The 27407-nt window shown below is 44.1% G+C and overlaps 1 protein-coding gene across 2 annotated transcripts in view; it reads left to right on the top strand.

Moving 5' to 3' along the window:
• FSHR (follicle stimulating hormone receptor) overlaps positions 1-26791 on the top strand; it is a 109281-nt gene extending 82490 nt beyond the window's left edge. For both annotated transcript variants that reach the window (XM_080408145.1, XM_080408144.1), the window contains one exon: positions 1404-26791. In XM_080408145.1, the coding sequence (XP_080264271.1) occupies positions 1404-2634 (1231 nt within the window). In that variant the 3' untranslated portion in view covers positions 2635-26791. The remainder of the gene's footprint in view (positions 1-1403) is intronic.
• Positions 26792-27407: the final 616 nt, after the last annotated feature.

Below are 27407 nucleotides of genomic sequence, written 5' to 3'. Positions count from 1 at the left end.
AACCTAACTTGCTTGGAAAGTCTCAACTGTACTGCAAGTCAGGGTGGAAGATAAGCTGAGCTCCTGTCCCAGAAATTATACACCTATATTGCTGTAGATGGAAGTAGGCAGAGCTGAACTGCGTTGGTTTTGCAACACTTGGTCACCTGTTTTATTCCTTAACTCAGGTTAGGTATGGGTCCGTTTTGTGCAGAGCTATGGATGCAAGTTTCTGGGACAGCAAACTTCAAAGGTGGCCTTAGAGAAGCAGCTGTAAAGTCTGACCCTTTATCTCCTGTTGATATGCCTTGATATTTCTTAGCTTCACGGAGCCGATCATCTTTCTATCATCTCAGCCAAAACATTTGTTTCTTCTGTTGGTCTAGGCATGGAGAAGGGCATCGAGTTAATAATCTAGGAAATAAAGCCAAACATAAAACTGTCAAAAAATACTAGCTTTACCTTCAAAGGCATTTTTTCCTTGAAACTCTTTTCCTTTATTTGCTTTCACTGAGATTTATCAAAATGTTTAAAAAAAAACTTTCTGACAGAAACAAAAGCAACTGCTGTTTCCATAGAAATGTTGGTTTGGTTTGGTTTGGTGTAGTGTGGTGTGGTTTGGTTCGGCATGGTTTGGTTTGGCATGCTTGACTTGGCTTGGTCTGGTTTTGCTTCACTTGGTTTCTAGTCCATTTTCTTTGAAGAACAGATTTTAAGCAAAATGTTCTACTGTGTCTTGTGTTTGTATCTGTGTTGGCATCTGGCTTATAGAGATTATTTGGAAACCTGCATGAACTTATTGATGCTATTTATTTGTGTTACTGGCCAGTTTCCAATATGATATGAGATACTTAAAATGAATGGCACAGGCTGGAGTTGTTCTGTGCCCTGACAGAGGTACAAGTTATGGCAGAGTGACTGTCGAAAACTTTAGGAAAAAGAGAATTTGAGAGTAATACCAAGGGACAGTAGCATTATTGTGATCATACAAACTCCTTATGGGCGCAGCTGAATTGACTTGTTCTTCAAAGTTTGCTCTCACATCGGAATTCGTCATCATGTATTTCCTCCATGCAAGAATCAGCTTATCAGTGACAGGTTATGTGAGCGATTTGGCTGAAATAAGGGAGGCTTCCTACACAATGTGTCATCCAGGTGGATAACAGCATCATGACTGTTAGTAAAGGCAATCATCAGGCTTTCCTTTCCCTTACATTTTATGATGTTTCCAAATTGTTTACACTTGCATGTAATATTTTATAAACAGGGACCAGCCAGACTATTAATTTCAAGCTCCAAGATAGAATATATAATTATCTAACCAGAAAAACTAAGCTGTTAATGGAAACTGGATGATTTTGTGTTTGTAGTATGCCTCATGCTATGTCTCTTAGTTTCCAACTCTACTCTTTTTACCATTTCAGCACCGAATTACATCCGATATGTAGCGTGTCTCAGGCCAAGCAAGACCTTGATGAGCAGCCTGGAGATAAGACACACAGAAGATCTGCAGCTGATGATTATTTTTCTAACTACGGCATAGGATTTGACCCAGCAGAGAACGAATTTGACTATGGTTTATGCAATGAAGTAGTTAACGTAGCTTGCTCACCTAAACCTGATGCTTTCAATCCCTGTGAAGATATCATGGGATACAACATTCTGAGAGTCTTGATATGGTTTATCAGCATTTTAGCAATCACTGGGAACATTATTGTCCTCATTATTTTAATAAGCAGTCAATACAAGCTCACCGTACCTCGCTTTCTCATGTGCAATCTTGCATTTGCAGACCTTTGCATAGGTATCTATCTGCTGTTCATCGCATCGGTAGATATCCAGACCAAAAGCCAGTATTATAACTATGCCATAGACTGGCAAACTGGGGCAGGATGCAACGCTGCAGGATTCTTTACAGTGTTTGCAAGTGAACTCTCAGTCTACACGCTGACTGTGATAACCCTGGAAAGGTGGCACACCATCACCTACGCCATGCAGCTGGACCGCAAGGTTCGACTTCGTCATGCTGTGATTATCATGATTTTTGGCTGGATGTTTGCTTTTACAGTGGCACTTTTTCCCATATTCGGAGTCAGCAGCTACATGAAGGTCAGCATCTGTTTGCCCATGGATATAGAAACACCGTTTTCTCAAGCTTACGTTATATTTCTTCTAGTATTGAATGTACTCGCATTTTTTATTATATGTGCCTGCTACATCTGCATCTACTTTACTGTGAGAAACCCTAATGTCGTCTCGTCAAAGAGTGACACCAAGATTGCCAAGCGCATGGCCATACTGATATTCACGGACTTCCTCTGCATGGCACCAATATCTTTTTTTGCAATATCAGCCTCACTCAAGGTTCCTCTCATCACAGTGTCCAAATCCAAGATCCTTCTGGTTTTGTTTTACCCCATCAATTCCTGTGCTAACCCTTTCCTCTATGCCATTTTCACAAAGACCTTCCGCAGGGATTTCTTCATTCTGTTGAGCAAGTTTGGTTGCTGTGAAATGCAAGCCCAGATGTACAGAACAGAGACCTCCTCATCTGCTCATAATTTGCACACAAGAAATGGCCATTGCCCTCCTCCTGCATTAAAAAACAGTGGTGGGACTATTTATTCATTGGTGCCTCTGAATCACTTGAACTGAACTGCTTGCATTAATTGGTGTCTGAGGCAGTGTGATAATCACTTTCAACTGTGAATTTAAATAATGACTTCAGCATAGCATGTAAACTTATTTTTTAGGAGCAAAAAATATTTCTGTTTTGCTATTTTTGTTCAGTGAACAGCCATAAGAGATGACACATCATCTCCATCAGTTCTTGAAGAACAAAGAACAGAACTTCAGTATGTGCCAGAGTGTTCTTGTAGACTTGTCTCAAGAAATAAACGAGAGTATAAACTGGTATCTCCCACCATACAGGAAGAGATTCCCTTCGTTCTAAGAAGATGTTAGCTGCTTATTGAGAATTAAGTGGTGGTTATATATGGTTGAATGAAAAAAAAATCAGAATTAATTTTTTCGCCTGTGAAGCGTGTTATAAAAATGACAGATAATTGGGTCTTTTCATTAATCATACCTCCTGGGCTTACAGGAGGCAGAAAGTCAACTCCTTCAGCACAGACTTACTAGGGATGAGAATATCTTGGTTTGTTTCCATTTCTGTTGGCCACAGCAGAGGGGCAGGAGACATCTCCAGCTGTGCTGATGTTTGCTGTTCCACGCTGCATGGACCTGCCTTAGTCTGCACAACTTTGGGTAGGATTTGTGTTGATCTAGAATGGTGGGCTCAGAGAACCAGATTTCATCTGAGTTTGGATCAAGGGGTTGATTTGGTTTCAAGGTAAGAAAGAGGAAGAGCAAGAGCAGGAGAAACCCATTGCAATAAGGGGGGTGTTTTCTCAAGTTGATCTCACCAAGTTGGGTTGAAATCACTTCTGTGGGGCTGGTGCCCCTGGGTTATGGCAGGACAGGCCAGTGGGCTGCTCTAACATGGTACCTGAAGCAGGTTGGCCATACAGAGGCATTAGTGCATTATGTATGCTGCCTAGGCTGTGTAAAGGACGACAGATCCAGATATGGCTTTTGAAAACCTGAACAAAAGTTTTTGTGAAATCCTAAAAGTTCTCTTTCCCCTTCTCTTCTAAAAAAAGTCCTTCATGTGCACATTCTCAGGTGATGGTCTAGATGGAAAGACCTGAAAGAAAACATATGCTGCATATGTTGAAATAACAAAAAAAGAGAAAAACGTCTTAATCGAGATTTCCTGATTTTACAGGGGTTTTGAATAACATCTCAATGATCATACAGAGTTTTTACATGGTTTGAATATCAAACTTTTTGAGGGTTAATCATTCCAAATCACACCAAAGATTTAGGCTTGTGTATGGTTTTCTCATGCTGATTGCGTGTCTCTGTGTGGGTATGTGGGCATAAAAAAAACACCAGGACAGGGGTCTGGGCTTCATTCCCACCTTGCAAACAATTCACAGTTTTGCCCCATGAGAAAACTTCAGGATCTTCATGGTTAAAGGTGATGTGCTTTGAATGTTTCCTGCCCACAACTCCTGACATTTCAGTAGCAAATCTTGATGCTTCTACCCATAATTTCCTGCCATCATCTTCATATTTCAGCACCTGAACCTGATGTGAATAACTGCAGGAGACGATTAGTCGTTCAGTCCTAGCCAGGGAAGGAAGTACCAGCTTCCTAGTGTGTAAACCAGTGTGTTTGGGGGCAGAAATTTCATTACCCAAGACAAGTAACACTCCCTCCAAGATCCAGGAGAAGGAAGAATGAAAGAGCAAAACAGGAAAGGCAGTTCATCTCTGGAAAGCTCTTCTGATTCCTTAGAGGAATAATTTCTTCACAAATGCTTTGTGTCACATACAATGTACTGGTGTGTAGCCATTTAACCCCACCCCGATGGAAGTGTCTGAATGGTGATGTTCCAAAATGACAAATATCCTAATTCCATTAAAAAAGGCTCCTGAATATTCTTGGACCAAAAATGAGGGGTGTTCTTTGGCAAATAGTAGCCCATTTTTGTGGATAAACAGGGCAAATTCTTGTAGTGCATCCCACTTTTTTGCCTGGGTGCTGAACGTTTGCAAAGGCAGCAGGATGAGACCTGTCAGCTCGGGGCAGCACAGGCACGGTCTAGAAGCCAGCCTTGTAAACCCTCTCACAGCTACATCAGGCACATGAGCTTGGTACGGCTCAGCTCCTTGATGCAAAAACTTTGCCCAGGCATTTGCAGAATCACGACCAAGTTGAATACGATTTACAAATGAAAACCCCTGAAAAAAAGACCTTGCAGGTTTGTGTCTTGTAGCCAGAGTCAGACCAGGGCCCGAGGGATGAAGTCCAGAAGAGACACGGGGTGGTACTTGAAGAGCAAGTAAAGCCTGCATAACTGGACACGTTGCCTCGTCCCTAGCAGGAGGACAGCACACAAATGCTTGAGGCACATGTCATTCTACCGCCATGTGCTGTGCAGGAGCTCAGATGGCAGCTCAGGCTGTGGCAGCAGCTCCAAAGCTGGGAGGCTGCCCGTGTGGTTGCCAAGACAAAAACCTCTGTCTTGTAGTCCTCAGATCTCCTTGGCTTTCACTGTTCTTTGGATTTTAAATTTAAGCATCTTCCAAACTGTGGGGGGCATTGTAGGACCTATGCGTTTCCCTGTGAGGGACATTGGTCAGTTTATAGCAGTTTTTTAAAGCAGTGGGGTTTTTTTGAAGAAAGAAGTAAAAGAAAAAAAAAAAAAAAAAGATACATTTTAGTTATGCTTATAATGCAAAAAAAGCCCGCTGGTTTCTGTTGTGGATTTTCTCAGCACTTAACATGTTTATGTGTGTAAACTTTGAACTATTTTACATTTCCCTTTCTGAAATCTATTTTAATAAAACAAATACCAAAACAAAGTGCCTTGAGTACAAGTGTATGGCCAGAGATACGCTGACAAAGTATGCAATAAACGTTACTGCTTATCTGTCTGGAGAGCTGCATTTATGTGGCACAGCCTCCGCAGTCGGGTCGCTGTGACCTACAGACGGAACTCGCCTGATGAGAGACTCTGCAAAGAAAACCTTCCTGCAGCCTCCTGGAGAGTTAACAAAGCACAGAAAGGTATGTTTGAAACCACTGACAGAACTCTGACCAGCATTTTTCTCCTTTTTAATATATATAAATGGCTCTTCTTATGTGATGTACTCTAATTTTATTTCCCACGCTTTCATAGTCAGGGCTTGGAGCTCTGTTTTGTTGAGTCTTCTGTTCGTACAAGTAAGTGTGTGCCTGTGTGTGCACTTTTGTGCACGTGTGGGGGAGAGACAGGCCACGGGTATCAAGGAAACAGAGTCAAAGCCAAGCTCTGGCTCATAGGAGAAAACTTGGAGTTGTTCTAACTGGGAGCCCATTGCTAGCTCGCTCCAAAGACAACGTGAGCATCAACAATGTTGTCATACCTTCTGATTTCCCTCCATTCCCTTAACGTATCCCTTGATTTCAGTCTCCACCAAGCCCCAGAAAAACACCTAGTTAAAGAGTTATGACTATCTTTGCCCTTATGCCCTTATATCATCAGAGCTGGCAGCAAGGACACTATAAAAAACTTCATCTGCCTGATAGAAGCATCATTCCTTCAGGCATGTACCTTGTGGTGAACCCGTACCTGACCTCCTGGAGACACACGTTCTTGGGTGGTGTGATGGGGAGCGAGAAATGTGGCCACTCCAGCTCAGCAGACTAAAGGCCACATCACAAAAATTGCCACTACAGGTAGAGGGAATGGGAGCAGCTGGTCAAAAGCATCACTAAAAGCAAAAAGTTGACTCAGTAGAGAAAATGAAACATGAGCCATTTGCTTTACAACATTACTCTGGGGTTGCACGGCTATGCCAGGCGGGGTGTGCTCATTAGAAGGCAGGTCTATGCCTGAGCTTGTTAAGAATGCAAGATGAGGCTTTGCATCCCATTTAGCAAGTCTTCAAATCATTTGACCACATTCCTCTCCTGTAGATTCCCTCCTCATCATTCCACTGAGAACACTGCAGATAATCTTACATTTAATTTATGCAGCTTTGTTAAGAAGAGTTAATAATGCGAAATGATTTATCCTCGAGGAATAATTTAACCATTCCTCCCTGAACGAAAGAACAGAAAAGAAAGGTGGGTCTGGCTCAAACAGTCAAGTAAGCACATACAAACCTCCTCACAGATTTGCATCTTTAATGCGGGCATGTGTAATCTCCCATTGTGTATGCAAATGTGAATTGCACGTACACGCTCTTCTTCAGCATGAGTTTTTGGTCTAAGTACTTGGTTACAAGCACGTTTTTTAAAATCTGAGCCTTGTTGCTTTAAAATATTCAAGCACAGGGAGTAGGATTTTATAGCTGTCATCTGGATAATTAAACTCTTCATTAACAGTTGTTCTCGAACCAGTAGGTGACCTTTAATTAGGGATGAAAGTGCTCAGGAATGGATTTCAAGCATTAAGAAACTGCAGAGGACCCTTTGCCCCCCTCCCTCCCCCAAGTCCATTGAAAACCTTTTGTAAAGCATTGGTTTTCCAAGTGAAATGATGCTGGATGAGACAAAAATATGTTTACAGGTCCAACACATCAGACAAATGCCTCACATAACCTTGTTGTAACTAAAACACTGTGTTGTCTTTTTTTCTGTCTCATGCAGACTTTGCCATGTGTTACCTGGATCTTTGTTACCACAACCTGGACACCTGTATCACTTACCCACACCAAAAAAGAACAGGAAAAAATAGCAAGATCACAATGAGACCAGGCACAGATGGGAACGTGCTGTATTTATGAGTGGGTGGAAGATTACTGAGCAGGGCTGAGCAAGCTGGGCTTTTCTGTTGAGTCATCCAAACATCCAATGCTAAAATTCTGCATTAAAGGGGCTATTTTGGCTGTAGTTCCCAGGGAACAAGCAATAGCAATTTGCATTGGAAAATCCTATGGAGAAATAAACTTAGAAGGAAGTTCAAGTCCTGGGTTTTTATTTCATCGTTGAAGAAAAAAGCAAAAGATGGAGACAAATAGCATGTATGTGCCATCTCCGGGAAAAGGGATGACAGCTCCTTTAGGGGCCATACAGGCTCCACACTGCACCATCACCAGTCACCTTTGCATTGCAATTCAGTGCATTGTGCGTGAGCTACAAACATCTAATCAGTTTCTTTTCTTGCCACTGCTGTATAGAGCATGTGTCCCTTTGGTGTCTGTACTTTCATTGCCTCAGCTTTATCCCATCTTGATCCTTTCCATGGTGATGGTTCAAGCTGCCTGTGCTTAGAAGTGCTCTGCTTTTACCTACAGTCATGTATAAACAGAATCAGTGTCACAGAATCACAGCATGATCAGGTGGGAAGGGACCTCTGGAGATCATCTAGTCCAGCCCCTGCTGAAGCAGGTTCTAGAGCAGGTTGCACAGAGCCACATCCAGGCAAGTTTGAATGTCTCCAGAGAAGGAGACCCCAGAGCCTCTCTGGGCAGCCTGTCCCAGGGGTCTGTCACCCTCACAGTAAAGATTTTCCCCGTCTTCAGGTGGAGGTTCCCGTGATGCAGTCTGTGCCCGTTGCCCCTGTCCTGGCGCTGGGCACCCCTGAACAGAGCCTGGCCCCGTCCTCCTGGCTTCTATGCTGCCTTCCAGTTTCTGTCTCCCATTTTGGTTATTCATCTGAGTGACTGTTGTGAGTATCACTGGCCATTTCCCCAGCCTAAAATGTTCTGCTTTGAATAGTCACTGTTTGAGCCAGCTGACTTCAATAAATCAGAGTGAAACCCATGGATCCCTCTCCCTGCCCTGCCACATTCACTGGACTTGGCGGGGGGAATCTTCTTTTTATGTAGGTGATTCAGAGTTTTCCTTCCCCACATTGTCAGCTACATCTTTCCTTTGTCTGGCAGATGTCATGGTGGCATAAGGCATCCCTAAGTGCTCTGGGGGAGGGAGGGGGGAGGAAATGCAGTCTGGATAAGGTGAGGCCATCAAAAGTTAGAAAAGCACAGCCAAATTAGGGCAGCTTCTAAATGATCCCCACGTGCCCCAGGGACTGCCTGAACTCATCTCAAGGGAAAACCCAAAGCCTTTCTCTCTTTTTTTTTTTTTTTTTTAATTCCTGCACCAAGGTCTGCGTTAAGACAGCAGTGACCCTCCCGTGGGGTCTCTGCACATGTCCACATGGCATGAGCCCATGCCAAAACACCGAATTAGCAAGGGCTAACAGAAACGGTGGGTTTGCTCAGTGCTGCACCTGTGCTAACACACTGTTCCTCAGCAGCACTAACTTACCTGGACTAGGCAAAAATTGAGGTTTTTCTAGAGATGGCAGTGTGTCTTCAACCATGTTAAATTAACCAAGGTTTGGGGTTTATTCCAGCAACTTCAGCTTCTGCTGCTACCCAACATCACCTTTCTCCTGGAGTACTTGTTCTCTCTTCCTTCAACGACCACAGCTGCCCACACTACCACTTTTACTAGCAGCTTTTCTTCCTTTCCGTGGACAGTGGCAGCTTTTTGCATGATTCTGCCAGAGCCACAATTGAAACATTTGTTAATCACTGAAAAAGTTTTCAAGGCATTGGTATTCTACTTTTATTTTATTTTTATTTTTTTTTTTTACATAAAGGTGTTGTTTACCTCACGGTAACACTCTGACTACAGAATATTTTTCCACGCATTTAACACCATCATAACTAGTGCTCAGCCTCAGTGTCTGTCCTACAGGAGACTATTAATGAAGGCACCAGCTCGGTAGTGCCATTGGTCTTGGTTTGCTCTTCCTCGTCCACCTGTTAACCAGACAAGCGGCATCATTCCCAGATCCGCCCAAGAGACCTCACATTTTGATGACCCTGTTGTAGGTGCTAGCCCTTGCTTTGGCGTTCCTCGGTGCCAGCAGCAGGGACCTGCTTCTGCCCATGCGAAGGGCCATCTGGGAAATGTGAAGCTGGGGAAGAAACAGGCGACCTGCATTCAGAACAGCCTCATCCTTGCTCAAAGACCTCAAGGGGCACTTGAAGGGCAGCCAAATCACAACACATCTAATTCCAGTTTGGCCTCTCTCCTTGTTGCATCATGTAAACCTCCATGTACCACATAGCGCTACGGGGCAGCATCGCCACGGCTCAGCTGCATCCCAAAACTCAGTGTCAGAGCTGCAGTCAGTGGGAACCTTTCCTGTGAAACATGCATGCTGCATTTGTCACCACAAGTTAAAAGAGGTCACTAACAGTTAACTAATTAGTTAATCAGGCAACTAATTATGCAACTAATTAGGTCTGACCTAATTTCTGAAAAATAAAAGTCCAGGAATCCTTTAGTTTGTTTCCTCTTTAGGAATAATTCATTAACAAACACATTCATTTTCTTTCTGTGAAGCGTCCCATGTGAGTCATAGCCCAAGTGGCTTCTAGTTACTTCTTTCATAATCAAAGATCCTGTGTCACTTTTTCAAAAGGTGAGAGACAATTGCCAGTGCTCTGTCTGGCATCCCCTTGCCTAGCAGACACAGATGGCGATGCCTACGGCTGCGAGCAAACTGAGGCTGTTTGCATAATGCGTGTTTCCTTTGCTCATCAAGTTATTGCAACCTCCACGCTTTCCTCACTTTTGCAGAGCTCCAGCTAACAGCTGCCTGCGGACAATAGTGAAGAACGTAGGCAGAGATCTTCAGAGGGACCTAAGGAATAGATTCAGGAGCATTCACCGAGAGACCTCCTTGGAAGACTTGAGTTTTTAGCATCCCTTCAGTCTCGGAAAGCTCCTTGGGGGAAAGGGTTATGGTTTCACATGAGACAGGATGATTATCTGCCCTATTTTAATTAATACTTACTTACATAAAGGCTAGTTTCTAGCCGTCCCCTTCTTACCTTCATGGTTTTCTCCCCCATCCCAAAAGATCACGAGACTAAAAAGGCTTTTGAGGGGTAAGCCTGAAGAAACACTCACTGCTAGCAGGGTGCGGAGAATCACAAATAAGGGAGGGATAGCATCCATGAAAACAAGATGCACTTACCAGGAGCTTTTGCCGTATGTCAGAAGTAGAATGATTTCCTTAAGGCAGCACCCAGAAACCAGGTGGTATTGGGGCAAATCTTCCATGTCCTGTGCTATTCAGCCAGCAAAGGAAAGATGGTTGGCTGAGGAGAGAGTCCTAGTGAGGCTTTCAAAGGCCTCTTCTCTTTTTTAATCTTGGCAAACTCTGAAGAAAGAGTGTTGAGAAAGGAGAGAGAGGGAAGACGGGGAGAATGAAATTTCTTTTACTTAAAACTATCCAAATAATTCTTGTGAGGGGAGTGAAAAAACTTGCGCTGAAGAGGCTCATAAAAAATCCACTGTCTAATTTTTCCAAGCTGGGCCTCCCGTGAGCAGCGCTCTGCACCGAGACTAATATTCACCCCTGTTCAGGGAACCAGCACAAGGACTATTTCCACAATAAATGACCTTTAAAGTGGGGCTGCCATGATGTGTAAGTGTTGTGCTCGCCCTCTGCACTGCAGCAAATTGCATGTTGAGGAAGGAACGCTTGTCTTTTGCCTATGAAAAATTGCCCACGCCTGCCCCATCACACCCAGTCACTCCTAACACACATTTGTTTGTGTGCCCGTTTGGCTTCAAGGCGCTGCATCACAAAACAACACCAGAGCAACATCCTATTAAAAAAAAAAAGTGTATGATGAAATTCTTCCCCAAAAGATAGGCAACTCCTGCCTATTACCTAGGATCAGGACAGTCTTTTTTGAGTTGAAAGTCCCAGAAAAAGAGGCAAACATGTCACAGGAGCACCTGAGCTCCTGCTTGCTCTAGCTGCATGGAAAAAACAGAGCGAAGAAAGCCTGGGCAAAGAAAAGGTGCGTTGGAGTTGGGTGTCTCAGCTCCCAACATCTCCAAGCAAACACCCTCCCCTCTGCAGAGGGTGGCTGAAGGGCTGGAAGGTGGCGAGAGAGGAGCAAAGAGTCCACAAAGTCTTCTGTCATCTCAACAGCTAAACAGCTGGGCTGGCTATTGCTTCTGCCAGGGATTTATATGTATTTTGACCTAGAAACAAACCAAATGAGCTCCTCTGCAGAATTACAGCTGAATTTACAAACATACATGCAAAAAACCCAAAACTTGTTTCATCATCTGGCATCACTTTTACCACCACTGAATGCAAGTGTCTCATTGCCTCGTTACCGCCAGGCTTCATCTCCATGTTTTCCTTCAGTTTTCAGGAAACTGATCCATTTCGAACCAAGCCCTTCCCACCGCCAGAAAGCCCGTCTGCAATGAACATCCCATTTGCCACTCACGGTTTTCCCATGCCTGCGTGGGGTACTGATGTCTCCACTAGCGACAGAGCAAACTCTCTCCCCACTTCATGCCTGCAAGGTGACATGCATGCCAGGACCCCATCCCTCGCTGCCAGTTGATAATGTCAAAATCAGCAATCACAGCAGTGTCTGCAGACTGACTCAAGCCTCTTCACTCCTCAGAGTCACTGGAGCTGCACGGAGCTGACAAACTCAGACATGCAAGGTGTGCTTTCCCTGGGAAGCATGCTAGGCGCTGCAAAATGAAGGTGAAACCTCAGTGCTTTTGCAGAATTGCTTTTGATCGCGCACCACATCAGAGTAACTTGCAGAGAAAAGCATGTGAAATAATTAAGCGAATATTGTCCCACCTACTGTGCGGGCACTAAAAGTAAAAACAGATAGGGTGGGCTGCAGAGAACAGCAGAAAGCAGGCTGGGCACTCCCTGTCCTCCCCTCATCCTGGAGTAAATTTCTTTATATAAAAACGTGTGTGATGAGCAAGGGAGCAAGTACAGAGCCGAGGAAATAAAGATATTGTGCTTTGCTATTGCCTTTCTCTTGCTACTTGCTAAGAGCCAGGACACAAAAATAAGATGCTGCCTGTGCACCGTTAACTGCCCACCGGCGTGATCCGTGGGTTCCATGGGAAGAGGCTGAGCCTGGCAGCTGCTCAAGGGCTGCCCCTCACTTTTTGGGGGGTGGGAGAGCTAGACCCTCTGCTTCACACACATACACACACAAGCCTATGTATTCTCTATATGTAGCATTTTAAAAGCTAAAGCATCTACTCTCAGAGCAGAAGAAAGCACCCAGCCCAGGTGGTTATGAGGTTGAGGCGACGCTGTGGTGCCTACGGCTCTGCCACCGTTACAGCTCCTTCGTGTCCTGCCTCCTTCCTTATGCACCAAGCTGTGCCACATTTCTCCTCTGTAATCCACTTCTGTGTTTCCCTCCACCACCTCTCAAGGCATACATGTTCCCTTTCTCTCTTTTTGCTTAAGCGCTTTCCTGGTTTGCCCTTTCCCTCCCTGTTACATTTCTTTGAACAACCCAGATGTTTCACTCCTGATGGGAATATCCCGCACTCCTCAAGTGCCCCAACAGCTCGGAGGGGAGATTTGAGGAGCTCAAGGCAGGAAGCCTGAGCTTGGTCAAGAGGCTGATGGATCTCTCTTTTGAGAGATTTAGAAGAAGAAGCAGAAGGAGAAGTCTTGGCCAAGCCCAAAGAATCCTGAAAGCATTTGTGTCCTGATTTTGGGTAGGACTTTTGCAAGTAAAGACTAAACCCTTCAGAAGAGCTCGGTTTAGGTAGACTGAGATGGAGAGTTAGAAATGCTAGCAATTATGAAAACTGATTGTCACGTTGTTTACAGGACACTGGCTGGCATTTGCTAGCATGTAAGTGTAATAGCAGAGTAAAGAAAGCTGCTGTGCTTTAAAAGCTCTGCCAGGGAAAAAAAAAAAAAAAGAAAAAAAAAAAAAAAAGCACAGCTAAGCAGCCTCCAGCCACAAAATCAGACTGGCTGGATGCATGTGCCCTGCACTCCGCAGGTGGTCCGGTCAGGGTCCTAGCACCAAGCAGCCACTCCAGAAGGCAGAAATGCCAATTGCTGGGCAATTGCTGTGAACATGCATTTTTCTCCTCTTCACATTCCTGAGCTCTTTGCACATTTTCCCTACATCTGGTAAGCCCTGCAGGCAGACATGAAGGGCACAGCAACCGCACAGAGGGACCTGGCAGTGGGCTGCCCCTGCTGCTCGCAGGCTTTTGCCAGCTGGGCTTGGGGGGGCAGAGGACAGGGCAAGCTTGTGCCATGCCCCTGTGCTCCCCCAGCGCCAGGTGTTTGTGACCACCTGCAATTTTCGTAGTTGTGACGCTTCATCACACTTTCCTAGCCATTCCCTTTAACGGGATTACCTGGCAGCTGCATAGAATATCCAGTCTCAACCCATCCATATTAATAATCCAGAAGCTTCCCTTTCCTCTGAAGGTAGAAAGTACCTGTCCTGGATTTCTACAGTGCCCAGTGCTTAGCGTGTGAATGGGATGGCATTAGCTACCGGTGCTGCTCGCTAGCTCTTTCTGGCATAGCTTTCAGCATTATTTATAACGCGATTGCTCTACTTCCTAGACCTGACCCATGAACCTGCCAGGAATAGACTTCAGGCTTTCCTCTCGGAGCAGTGAGTATTGCTTTCTCCTTTCTCATACCTGCAGCCCCACCAAGATTTTCTGGACAGCTCGGTTAACCCTTTTTCTTGCCATGACTGAGGGTGAAGAAAAGGTTATCCTCTTCCTTTGAATTTCTTCCCTTAGACCTAAATTATTCCTCGCATCCCTTTTTCTGGTTTATCTAGTAGAATAACGTGAGATTTTAGTGTCACGCAATGAAAATGTGCACACAGAACTGAAAAGAAGACAGGACTGCCTTCACATTGCAGCATACACTCCAGAGGTTTGGTCAAGCTTCTCCTGACCCCTGAGCCATTTTGGACAAACAGTATAATTTTTTCTGCAGACGCTTAAGGTCCTGACACATTAGAGATTGTTGTGAAGTAAAATCTAGTGAGTTATGCAGCTGCTCAGGTAAGATACCCTTTTTTGACTTCGGATTTATTTTTCCTTCTTGGAAAGTAAGGTACCATGGACCTGCAGGGAGGGTTTTGTTTGCTAACCAGTTAAATTGGAAAAAATACTATGAGTTAGCAAATCCCATGCTTTCACACCTTAGGAAAAATGTGGTCATTATGCCAGAGAACTCTGACCTTGCAAAGCTTTTAGGTATGGCATTTAAATAAAAAAAAAAAAAAAAAAAAAAAAACACACCCAACACAATCCCTTTTCAATGGTAACGCTCACATGCTGGGTGCTGTCAGGACGCTGCTGGGTGCCTCTTGTTCTCCTCCACATCAGTCCTTGGGGACACTGGCACTGCTGGCACATGTGCACCAGCTGGAAGCACTCACTCCCCACTCTGCATCCCTAATGCCTTTGACGGGGTTCAGGCCATCGCATCCCAGAGGAATTTATCATGATGGGCTTTCACAGCAGTCATTTTGTGCTAGCAGAATAATAAAAATACTAATACATTCCAGTCTTGCTTTGTGGCAATACAACAGGCTTTTATGCTGGAGGCTCAAGCTCAGAGAAGGACATGAACACTAGGGCTGAGCAGCAGGAGCTGACAGAAATTTCTCAGTGGCTGAAAACTTTTGAACGGTCTCAAAAACAGATGTTTTGCCTATGGGAGAACAGCAGAGCTTGTGGCCAGGAAAGCTGGTGTACAAATGACGGGCACGCTCTGCGGCGGCAGCAGCAGGCTCTTGGGGCAATTGGTGCATCAACGGCAGAGATGCACAGTCCCAAAGAGGTGAGTGAGCAGCACCCTGAGGGGAAACATCAGGGTGCATGGGCAGCTCACCCTGGTCTATGGAAAACGTGCCACTGACGTCAATGAGTGTTTCAAGCTGCCAAACATCAAAGGAAATTTTGCCTTATCAGTGATGCCCATTGCCTGGAGAGATGCTGGTGTTTCCAGCCCATATCTTATGCACCTCAGGCTTGCAAGGTGGTGGAAAGAGGCACCTTCCACCGTGATGCAATTCCCTTCATCCTTTGGAAATGTCCAAAATGCCCCACAGCGGGTACAAACTGCTGGGGCCAGCAGCTCCCTCCTGCTGCAGCATCTGGCTCAGGAGAGAGCCACGGATCCAGAGGTGAGAAGAACAAGCTGTGCAAGATAGAGACATCGCAGGGATCCAGGGCCACAATGCTTGGCTCGGCCTCAGTACACACTACACTTTGTGGGGAAGTTTTGCCTGGCTCAGCCATCACTCCCAGATGGCAAGGAGCAGGCAAAGCAGCCCGCGGCACGGTCGCTTGGCTGCTTCCCCCATCCATGGTCAGCCCAGTGCCAGGGAGTTTCCTCCTCGGCGCTGCTGCGCCTGAAAAATGAGTTACTCCGAGACGTACGCTGTGGTGTGCTCCCACACACAGCTGCAGAATGAGTTATTTAACGGCACAGATATTATTGAGACACAGACTGTAATGCCTGTCTTCTTTCTGAAGTAAAAAAAGGAGCATTACATCATGCCTATACTGGGAAACACTCCTTCCTTAAGGACAAAAGCAAAAAAATTACCTCAAAAAGGATGATTAAAATGTAAGGATGCTGGCAGGCAGGGCAGGAGAGGCCGGCTCCTTCCATCCTGGTGCTTATGACCTTGCCAGTGTTCTTCCTCTGCTTCCTGCCCATGGAAAATAATTCAAATAATTCACCAGAGAGAGGATGGGGGGTGTGTGTGTGGGGGGGGTTGGGTTAGGGAAGCTTTATGGTCCCACCCCCATAAAAGCACCAAGGGGCCCAGCATCTCCTGGGGGTCTGAGGAGAGCAAAGGACTGTCAGGCTCCCCACCGTGCACGTTCAGGTTTATCATGGGAGGGTGAGAGGGGACCTCAGGGGATGCTCACACGGCTGGCCCTGACCCACAGCCAGCCCTGCTAACCCGTCAGCAGAACGTCGGTGCAGGCAGGTGACGCTGAATTTATCCCATCTGCAAGCACTTTGCAAGTGCTCAGCATTTGCTCCTTTCTCTATGTCAACAGCATCTGAAACATGCACAAGAAAAAAAAAAAAAAAAAAAAAAAGCTGTAACTGGGCTGAGTTAGATCACTGACTGTGACTGGGATTGTAGTTTCTCTGTGCTGTGTAAGAGATCCCCAGATTACATTTCTACTGTCCATGCTGTTGAAGCTGACAGGAGTTCAGATGCATTTAATACCAGGTGAGAAGGTGCAGACAGTGCTGCACACATGAGCGAACCCTTACAGGAGCCTGACAGCAGAGATTTGCTCACAGCAAAAAGGCAGGCATTCATCTTGATATATTCTCCTGTCACGTACTGCTGCAAATATGTCATTTTGTTGCTTTTTCTCCTCCCTCTCCAATAAGCTTTTCACCTAAAAGGAAATTCAGAAAAACAGATTAGTTTCTTTCCAGCCCTGCGATAGCTGCACTTTCACTTCAGGATTTCTCTCTCCGTGCATTGGTAATGATTTACACTATGCTTTCAAGTGGATTTTTTAATGCATTTCCAGGTTTTCCATTTATGGGACAAAAGACTTAATTCTATGGATAAAAAGACAATGTGCTTTGGGAGTCAAGCCTGCTACGCTGAGGTTACAACTCCCATATAGGGGTCCGTTCCCTGAGGTTCTCGGTGACTCCTTACAAAATGCCCCACATCTCAGGAGGAAGGCAATCTTCCGAGCTGCTTTGGGAAGACCAAGGAAATAAGTGGTTTCCATACCTCTCTGTACAGAAGTCGATGCCCAGGTTATGGGTTTTGAATACGGAGGGTTTAAAAGGATGGTGGTGGTGGTGGTGCTCACTGAAGATTTACCCTTCATTGATTTAATGATATCAAACACTGTATGGTGATTATACTGAGAAACTGGTACCAAACCTTCTTTAATAAGAAAACTTATTTTGACATTTTCTGCATTGCTGGCTGTACCACTGTTATCCAGTAAAATACCAAGAACTTGAGTGTCATATATTGGCCTAGCATGTTCATACTTCATTTATGAATGACAATGATATAAGTGATGCTTTCTTTGAAAAATTTGAGAGAAGTCTGAAAATTAAAACAGCAGCAGCAAAACCCCCACAAAATGAAACTTTAACCACCACCATGTTCCCAGAGCTATTCTTGGAAAGGTTGTCATGTTTGTGTGAAATCTCAGGGACGGAATGTATGCAAGCATTCTGCTCAGCATAAACCCCAAACACCCACCACACTGCTAGATTAAATGTAATAACGTGTTCCAAAAGGGAGATACACTGCAAAGCAAATTACACAACCTTTTGGTGCATTTGGACACCCAGAAGGGAAAGGTGTCAGGGGAATAGGTGGGCTTTTTTCCGCTGAACGCACCAGATCTGCAACAATGAACCATGAGAGTCCAAGAAAAAGGTACAGCAAGGTGGCTAGCAGCAGCAAAATATGACCACCAAAGGGAGAAGTTATTCTCTGAGGAAGAAGGGGCTCTCTATGGGCTGGCTGCTCCCATCAGAGCTGTAGCTGTCATCTCCAGGACCGTAGGCAGAGGGTCTGCCCTTGGAAATATTTATTTCTTCTTAGAAGGGGTGTTATGGAGCATACATGCTTGCTGAGGAATTAACTTCTGTTTTCATGTAACAGGAAAATCTGGATGCAAATTGGAATTACTGCAGTTTGCTGCCTCTCCTACAGTAGGCTGGAGACTCGTTCCGATGGGAGTGCCTGAATTTCACGATGTAAGGAGCAAAGGAACACCTGCCACATGAAGTGTGCTTTGTTCGTGTGCTCTGAGCATATGTGGTTCTATTCCTTAAGATTTCCTTTCCCTTGTAATAGTAATGAAGGCTCAAAGATAAAGCACGTTCTACCTCACGTCTTCCATCTCTGAAGCTTTCATGATACCTATGATATCATATATATGAACGCACAGAGTAGCACACTAACAACATGATGAGAGTGCAGGTTTAACCTTAACTCTGCCAAGGAACAAAACTATGCAACTCATTGCCTAAATCACCATGTAAATCCAGACAAAACAATCCACTTCTCCACTAGGTATGCACATGGTGCTTTCCAGATCCCTAGAAGACTCTATTCTTCTCAGGGCTAGCTCAAGGCTCAGCTGCTTTGCTGCCTTGAGGATGAGGACAAGAACAACTAATGCAGGCACAGAGCAGTACTTTGGTGAGAGCCATCCAGTTCCACCCAGCACTGTTCCACCTGGAAAAACCAAGCCCGACTAATGCTGAAAAAAAAAAACCCACCCTTTCTTCTTTAGCATCTGGTCGATTGGAGGGTCACAGACAAAATGAGCCTTTAAAAAATACTGCTATCGTTAAATATTACATTACATTGTTGCTTTTCTTCTAGAATCTGAAGTGACTGACCTGTCTTTGTTGGAACTGATGCTCCACAGCACTGAATCTTGTATTAATGGTCTTCCTCCAGTTCATCAGGGTGTCCATTCCTGTAGGCAAGCTGGGGAACTGTGGTTTGCAGACCTGGGCAGCCTTTTACATTCAGCTCGCTGGGGGTCTAAAAACCACAAGAAAATAAACAATCTGTTACATTACAAATATCTAACAGGGATTGGCATCGAGGCTATTTCTATCAACTTCTGCATGTGAGCTCAGACAAATGAAGACCCAGAATACTTGCCATGTGGCTTTTACTAATGACTTTGAAACAAATAAATGGGGTCCTGACACCAGAAAATTGTGCTGCTTTGGAGGCAGCTGAATTATTCCATTTGCAATTTCTGCTGAAGATTTGTAGTCGCTAATAGATCTCAAAGAAAATCCTGCTGGAGCTAGTCAGGAACCAGAAACCAGCTGAGTATCACATGACTTTTGAGTGTGATGGGAAGCCTTTCTCACTGCCGGGTAGAAGGGAGTTACTGAATTTAATTATTTTAGGCTGCAATCAGAAGAAGAAAAAATTTCAGATATATTCATTTTTGCTCCACAACACAGGGAGATAGAAAGAAAGAAAGAAAACAAAAAAAAAAAAAAAAACAAAAAAACAAAAAAAAAGGATGAAAACAGCTTAATTTGGAACCATTGTCAAACTGCGCTAAAAGGGTTCATTAATGTTAACTGAGTTGAAGTCAGCGTAAAGAGGAATGCTTTAAATGTGTGAATACATTCAACACATCTGCATATGAGACCCGGTTGTTTATGGTGACTGCCCCGTAAGGACAGACACTTGCCCCAGCCAGGGCTGGTTAAGCTGCAAACCTTCTCCCCAGAGGGTGCAAGTCTCGTGGTCTCAAGCAGAGATGCTCTGGCAGCTCAGAGGCGAAGGCAGACACATCAATGATGTATTAGTGCACCAAAGACTGTTGTTCTAGGATTCAAAGCTGCGTTCCAATGATGTAGCATAACCACAGGAGGCTTGTGCTGAATATGGAGTTTACGCAAGGATTTATCTTTTAAAAGCCATCTCACTCTCCATTTATTTTGCTTGTTTTCAGTGTTTTGTTGGATAGCTTGGGAAATAATGGATTATTATTTTTTTCTTCTCGATTTTGTGATTGATCTGAAAACTTACAAGAAATTTGTTTCAGGTCAGATTAGAATATTTGCAGTTTTACCTGAAAAATTACAAAGAAGAACTCTAGAAACACATATTCTGGACTAAGTAAAAAAAAAAAAGTCATATTTGACCAAAAAAATCAAATGCTTTGGATATAGCTGTCTGTTATATAATCAGGTCTTATATTTTAAAACAAAATTTGTCTTAAGTTTAAACAAAAAATAACGACTTGTGGAAATTTTCAGAAGTAATGCAGAATATCAAAACAAAACCTCTCATTTCAAAAACAGTCACTACATTCAAACCAAACATTTAATGAGTTTTAGCTCTTCAAAACCACAGTGAAAAGACTTTCACTAAAGTCTTTGCTTTTTTTTTTTTTTTTGGGGGGGGGGGGGGAGGAGTTACCCCCTTCCTTTGTTCAGTTGGTTACTAATTAAGAGCAATGGGAGACTTCTGGTGTCATGAAGCAGAGGAGGTTATAAGAATTGTTGCGGATCACTGTTGTAAGCACGCAGCACAAGCCACCAACAATTCTAACCACCTCAAGTGTGAAACCACAAGTGACCCTTGTCTCACAGATGGCAAACAGGGGGCACAGATCCTTGGCATCACTTGCTGTGGTCATGCAGGACACGTACGGCTTATCAGGTAGCGCAGCCCAAGAGAAGCAGAGCTGTAGGGAGGAACAGCTGAAGACCAGATGTCACAGCACTCTTCAAACTACTGGCTGCAACAAGATCTTTTACCATCTCATACCAGCACACTCTTCACACCAATCCCTCTGCTGCCTTCTCCTCATCTTGCCTCATCCAGAGCATGTGTTCTCTCTCTTCTCCCTGCTTCCTCCTCAGCTGCTCCCTCCCCATCGGCTTTCAACCACTTCACAGAACCAGCCACAGCTGCACCTTATCTACATCGGCCAACCCACCGCCCCTGAAGCCAGCCCACAGCTGTACATTATCAATGTTAATTAACCCAGCTTCATTCCTCTACAACCAGAGGTCTGCGGTATTTGCGTGCAGTTCACAACACCCACGTGGACAGTCCTTGCTATGTATTTACTTCCAGCCTGGTCCCACAAAGCTGAACTCACAATCACAGGCAGTGCACAGGGTGCACATCTCTAGTTCCCCCTGCAAACCCCATGTGGCCCAAGACTGCTCCACGGTGGGAACCAAAAGAGGAGTGAGGAGGGATGGCCAGGAAATTAATTTCAAAACTGGTTCTGCTCGAAAATGCTAATGCAGGCACTCCATTGTGTGTGGTAAGCGAGCCCAGGTCTCTGAAATGCTAATTGTGGCCCTGTTTATATCAGCTTCTCACTTCTAACTTGCAAGAGGTCTATCATGAGATGGTTTGAGCATTTCAGCAGTACCAGCCGAAAAAAATGTAAGTTCCAGAAGTAGTCGCAGTCAGTCAACAGTTACTTCTCATTGCCAGAAGATGTGGGCTGCCCCAGTTCCCTTTTTCCATCCTACAGTTTTCTTGGTGACATCACCATTATCATGTCTATTTATAAATGGATTTGAAAGTGCATAGGAAGGGAAGAGTAATTGTTTGAGTTAAGACTGATACAAAGTGAAATAGATATGAGGGAATCGGGAACAAATTTAGACTGGAAATTGGAAAAACTGGATCTGATTAACCAAAAAATGACACTGCGAAGCAGTCGACAGACCAGGTAGTGGGAGCTTGGACCTCCCATTGTTTGAAAAGGAGGATGATAAGTTCATGGAACGGATTGTGTAAAGAAGGGACTATATCATAGGATTGCTGTACCAGTCCTGACACCCCTGGTTTCTCAGTATATGCCAAGCAGAAAGCTGATCGGAGCTTGCTTGTAAATAGCGCTTGTCCGCACCTATTCTGCACTTACACCTGCCTCAGATCTTGGAGGCTACTAGGACAGGGGATGTGAGGGGTCCTTTTGCCTTTTTTCTTCCTCCTCATACATATATAACATGGCTTCTGAAGGGGGGGGGGGGGGGGGGGGGGGCGGGGTGAGGGCAGCTTCTTCTGCAGCACAAGAGCTTCTCCACAGGAGACAGTATAGCGTGTGCTGGCTGACACTAAACCCCTCCCAGGTGCCCAGCTGGCGTTTCCCTCATTTGTTCAGGGTTAAACTCATCTGGTTTGGAGTCGAAACCATTTTTCTCCAGATCTTTTTGCAATGCTCATTGTTTCCTACCTGACTGCTTATGGTTTCCTTGCCTTCCATCTTCTTGTTGCTTGGTATGACCTACTTCATCACAACCTGGGAGCTTTCTCCAACCAAAACCTCACTTTTGCAAGTCTTGGGTCACTGGAAACATCCTCAGCTGCCCTGTGGCACACTGTATTTGGAGATTTTGGTCTTTTACCACATTTCTTCAGGGTTTTTTTTTGAGCTGGGGAAGAAAGGAATGGTACATACAAGAGGTGTTCAGTGGTTCTTTATAATAAAGTGCCTGAAACACAGTTGTCTGTGACGGGGACGGACTGGTCGTGAAGACACAGCTGGTTCCTTGAAGCCCCCCCTCCCTGTGCAGCAGCACTGACTCACTACACACTATTTCAGGCTAAGTGAGCAACAAGTGTAAGAGCCAAAGGATATGTAAGAGCCGAAGAAGATCCTGGGACAACCACTCATAGTCCCGACCTTGACTCTGTCTGTGGCGAGTGGAGATGAAACCCAGGATCCAAACAGTACTGACCTCTGGCCAGAACCAGTCTGACAGCAGGTTTGTGATAAAATTCAAGGGGGGGTGGGGTGGGGTGTGTAATTTCTAGTTACAGCTGTAGTTTATTCTTCATCCATCACAGTATGACACGTATCTCTTGAAAAAATACTTGCACAGTTTGAAGGCAAAGCCTTCAGTGAGGAGTGCTGGCTGTGACTAATGTGGGGTTGTGCTGCCCGAGTGAAAGGGACCTTTTCTTTACATTTCTTGCAGATTCTGCCAGTGGTGGATAATGTCAAAGTATCACCGAGCGCTTTGTGCACATGCATTATTCAAGACGTACATTTTTGTGATAACGTCTACATGCAGGAAGCAGGGACCAGTAAGATGTACTATGTAAACAATATGCGGAGAAATTATCAGTATGTACACAGTGATAATATCAGGCAATAAAGGTGCTACCAAAATTGATTGATACGCCTTAATAATGCCATTCTACTTTCCTAAGGGAGGAAGAACAAAATGAAGCTGAGACTTTCCTGTGCCAGAGATGATATTTTGTAAGTTCATATTTCTTTTCAATCACTTTCTAGGAAAGGATTTGGCACTGAGAGTGTAATCTTCTCTTAAAGAATTTTCCTAGTGCACTTCCTTTTATGAACTGACATTAACAGTTATTAAAATATATATTTATTTACATGGAACTGAAAACACTGTTGTTTTATTTGGCTTCCACAAGTGTATGGTAATAGTAAATGTATCGGGTCACTGCGCTTTTTGCGTGATATTATGTCCTTTTAGATTCTGCTTGCAAACATAGGAATAGATTAGAGCAAAATGTATTTTAATACATAGAAAAACACAAAGTAATTCAAAATAAAATCATTCTTTTCCAACTGCTTTTTTTTATTTTATGACTTTTGCCTAAGGGTTTGATTTCATAAAAGTTAGATGGGTGTTCTGCAGCTTTTGCCATTCAGAGACTTTTATTGTGGGGATGGAGATTGTAACGGTGGTTTGAGATTTCCAAGCTGAGCGCTTGTGTTCGTAAGAAAGAACCACTTTGCCATAATGGCAAAGTTAAATCTGTACAGGATCATTAAAATTCCGGAGGAGGAAAAAAAGCAATTGATGTGATTCTGTCAGCATAAACAGCAGTACAAATGAACTGCTTTGTCAGGAGAGCCCAACCCTTCACTGTACGGACACCCTCAACTGCCCTTAAACCCAAGCCTTCCAGCAGATTCCCACTATTTCACCAGCTGAGCTTGCTCACCTCCTCAGGATGAATCCCCTGCCCATTTAAACCAGTGAGATATTCCCCACTTCTGAGATTTTAAGGCCAGGAAGACAGTTGTAACAGTGGTGTCTGCATGACACAGACAACTTCACGCAGCATCATCTGCAAACATACAGTTGTGGTGCCCTTGCGCTGAGTCCCTTGGCAAGGTAACTCAGTGTGGTTAGAAGTCTAAATGGTGTAGTGACCCCAACATATAATTTCTAAGTGATTATGTCTTCATTTAAAAAAAAAAAAAAAAAAAAAGGAAAAACATGCATTCATATATTTACGTCCATCCTGAATCTCTTGCATCTCTGTCCTTACTCTTTTTTTCCTGCTGCATTAAATAAAAAAAAAGGAAAAGAATGCATTCATATATTTATGTCATCCTTAATCTCTTGCATCTCTGTCCTTACTCTGTTTTTCCTGCTGCATTAAATAAAAAAAAAAAAGGAAAAGTGTGCATTAATATATTTATGCCCATCCTGAATCCCTCGCATCTCTGTCCTTAATCACTTTTTTCTCTGCTGCATTACAGGGCTGGCTTTTCTCCTGAATTTTCTTGCCCTCTAAGTAGATGTATACAATGAACAGCTCGCCTGCCTCTTTATCTTGGATAAATTAGACACACCCTTGTAAAAATAAACTTTAATTCCTCTTTTTTTTAAAGAAAAAAAAAAAAAAGTTGCAGCTGTGTGCACAGTGAATGATTGGGTCCTTCTGATTAGCAGCTCACTTGCAGGGCAGGTTTACTGGCTTCAGGGCATGTTGTCAGACTCACATAACCCAGCCTCTCTTTTCCGACCCCTCTCCCACCCCTCAGCGTTTCGCAGTCAGGCTGCCGGGGCAGGGTGCAGGGCAGTGTTAGCCACATCCCTGCCCGCTCTCGGCACGCTGCACACCCAGGCACTGCAGCTGCCTGCTCTGCCTCGCCACCCCGGCTGGCACACATGCTCAGCACGCCTCCCCCGGCAAGCCCTGAGCCGATCTCAGCCTCGTTGTGTTGGAGGACACAAAGCTGTTAATGAGATGCCCATCACACTTCCTCCCCAGACACACCGCCTTACACGCCTGCTGCTCTTCCCTCCATCCAACGTTATTGACTGCTCCGCCAGTCCAGCCACTGCTGCAAGCTCTACAGATGACTATTATTCTAAATCATTTTAAAAATTGCTAAATAAGAAGTAAAAATTGCTGACGAGTACTACATTGGTGGTTGCTAAAGTGTTAAACTAGTAATGGAATGAGTAATATCATGGTGGACCCTTACCAGGTGGATCACAGTTGCAGAGAGCCAACAGACATACCCTCCTTTGGATAACAGTTCTCCTTTCACAGTTACAATTTCCAGTTTAGTGGATTAATTGGCATGTGATCCACCTGATAAGGGTCCACCATGATATTTGCAGACTGCCAATATTTTCATCAAGTAGCAGATTTCAATTGTTTGGCTGAAATCAAAATAGACTGCATTGACAATATGAAGCTGAGCAAACTGATGTTTCATAAACCTACCACAATACTTCTGCTATTATTTTTAATTTATTACTTATGGATCCTCTTCTTTTTCCACATGATGTCTCCTCTGGAGAGCTGCTAGATTAATTGGTCTATAATTTGCTGGGTCATTCAATTTACCCTTTTAAATTGTGGCATAATATTAGCTCTGGCAACCCTCAGCCCTCGTGCTCCAAGCCTTGCTAGAAATCAGTGCAAGCAGTTCATAAATCTCCTCAGGCAATCTTTTCAATGCTTCTGGATGCAAGTACTCCAGTTTGGAGATTTTAAAGTGTTTAACTTCAACAGTTGCTTTTTCACACCCTCCCTAATTAAGCAGAGAATCAAAAGTGTGTGTTACTGCACTGAGACGTGCAACCATCATTCTGCTTTTTTCTGACCACAGAACAAAGTTACTGAATAATCCTGAGGCAAAGCTGCCAGGGAAACGCAATATCTTTATGAGACTAACGGATAGTTTTGATCATAGTGATAGCACGTCTAATAAAAGGTTTTAGCACTTCCTGCAAAATTTGCCTTACCTAAATCTTTAAACTGTGGTGGCTCCAACAGAATCATTATGAGAAAAATCTGAGTTTTTTAGTATCAAGACTGATAATTTTATCATCCTTGTCTATGACTTTCCATGTACCAGTGCTAAGGCTTCACCTGTTCCTCAGACGTGTAAGGAATCCCTTTAAAACAAACAGCTTTAGGTGGCTCACCACTGTCTTTAGCATTTTTTATCAATTTTCTGAATTTTTTCTTGTTTGAGAACCTCACATTCCAGTTTGCTGTATGGGAATGTGCAGGAACATGGATGCATGTATTTGGTTTCACGTATAATCACTGCTGTCGCTTCTAATTTGCAGCAGGTTGCAGCCTGGTTGTCCCTGATTGCCAGATTGCAGGGACTTGAAATTTAATAAACCCTTCTTGAAGAGCTTTCTATTATCACTTGTGCTCTGATGTTTCAATTTTTCTCATTATGTTTTTGTCTCAAAAATTATTCCTTTTTAGAGCCACAAGGAAGTGAGGGAGAGAGACCGCTGGGTGTATCTGACCATAGTGATCTGCTATAGGATCAGCAAATGCAATCAGGTTTCATCACTAACATTTCAATGATGCTTTTCACTTTCTTCTGAAGTAACCAAGCTGCCTTACCCAACAGAATAATATCTAATACAGGGGTTTCTTAATGATATGTAAAATAGGTTTTTCTTTTGTTCTTAGAAATCTACCTACCATTTTTAGGAAAATCTAAGGTTATGGTGTGAGTGGAAGAATGTACAACTTCAAAATCTGACCTTCTCTGCTTATTCCCTCTACCTACCTCACTTAGATTACAATGGGATATTCTTGGTGCCCTACAAAGGTCTATCACCTTCACTCCTCCTCCTTTGTTCAGCCACCACCTCCCAGCCCTTCTGCATGTAGCCCTGAGCCTGTCAGAAATAAATCCCTCTGGGGTACAAATGGCAGATGCAGAGAGCTCCTCCCAGCCCACCCCAGGCACCTAAAGTACACGTACTGCCCTGCTGCCCCATTTAATGCTCCTGCAGAGGCTGCGGTCAGGATTTGGACACTCCAGATATCTTGGTCTTCCAATCAGCTCTCATGGCTCCTGACAATATCCAATTTCTTTTCACAAAAGGGAATGGGTAATTCCTCTTGTTTATTGCCTGAGCTTCTTGTGTTGGTAGAAAGGCTGTTAAAGAATTGCTTTTCTTTAAATGCCTCGATGCTTTGGTGCTTTACATTGCTGTAACCTTGAGTTAAGTGATACGAGTAGAGCAAATATGCCACGTTAGTGTCCTTTAATTCACTCTCATTCATATGCTGGTTTTTAATTTTTATTAATAATTTAAAAAAAGACTTTATATCATTAAAATCTTTGGGGTCGCTTTAGTCAGGTAAATCCCCCGAAGATGGGCAGCTGCCTTAGCTCCAAGGCAACTCACACTCCTCCCAGCCCCCCCGCAGCGGGCACTCCCCTGCCACCCCCTCCAGCGTGCTGTCACCCACCGCTCTGCAGTGCCAGGTATAAAATGTTCCCC

Source organism: Falco punctatus (genome assembly GCF_963210335.1).
Source record: "Falco punctatus genome assembly, chromosome: 12".
Lineage (NCBI taxonomy): Eukaryota > Metazoa > Chordata > Aves > Falconiformes > Falconidae > Falco > Falco punctatus.
The sequence above is the reverse complement of the archived record's forward strand: the minus strand, read 5'-3'. Positions and strand labels throughout refer to the sequence as shown.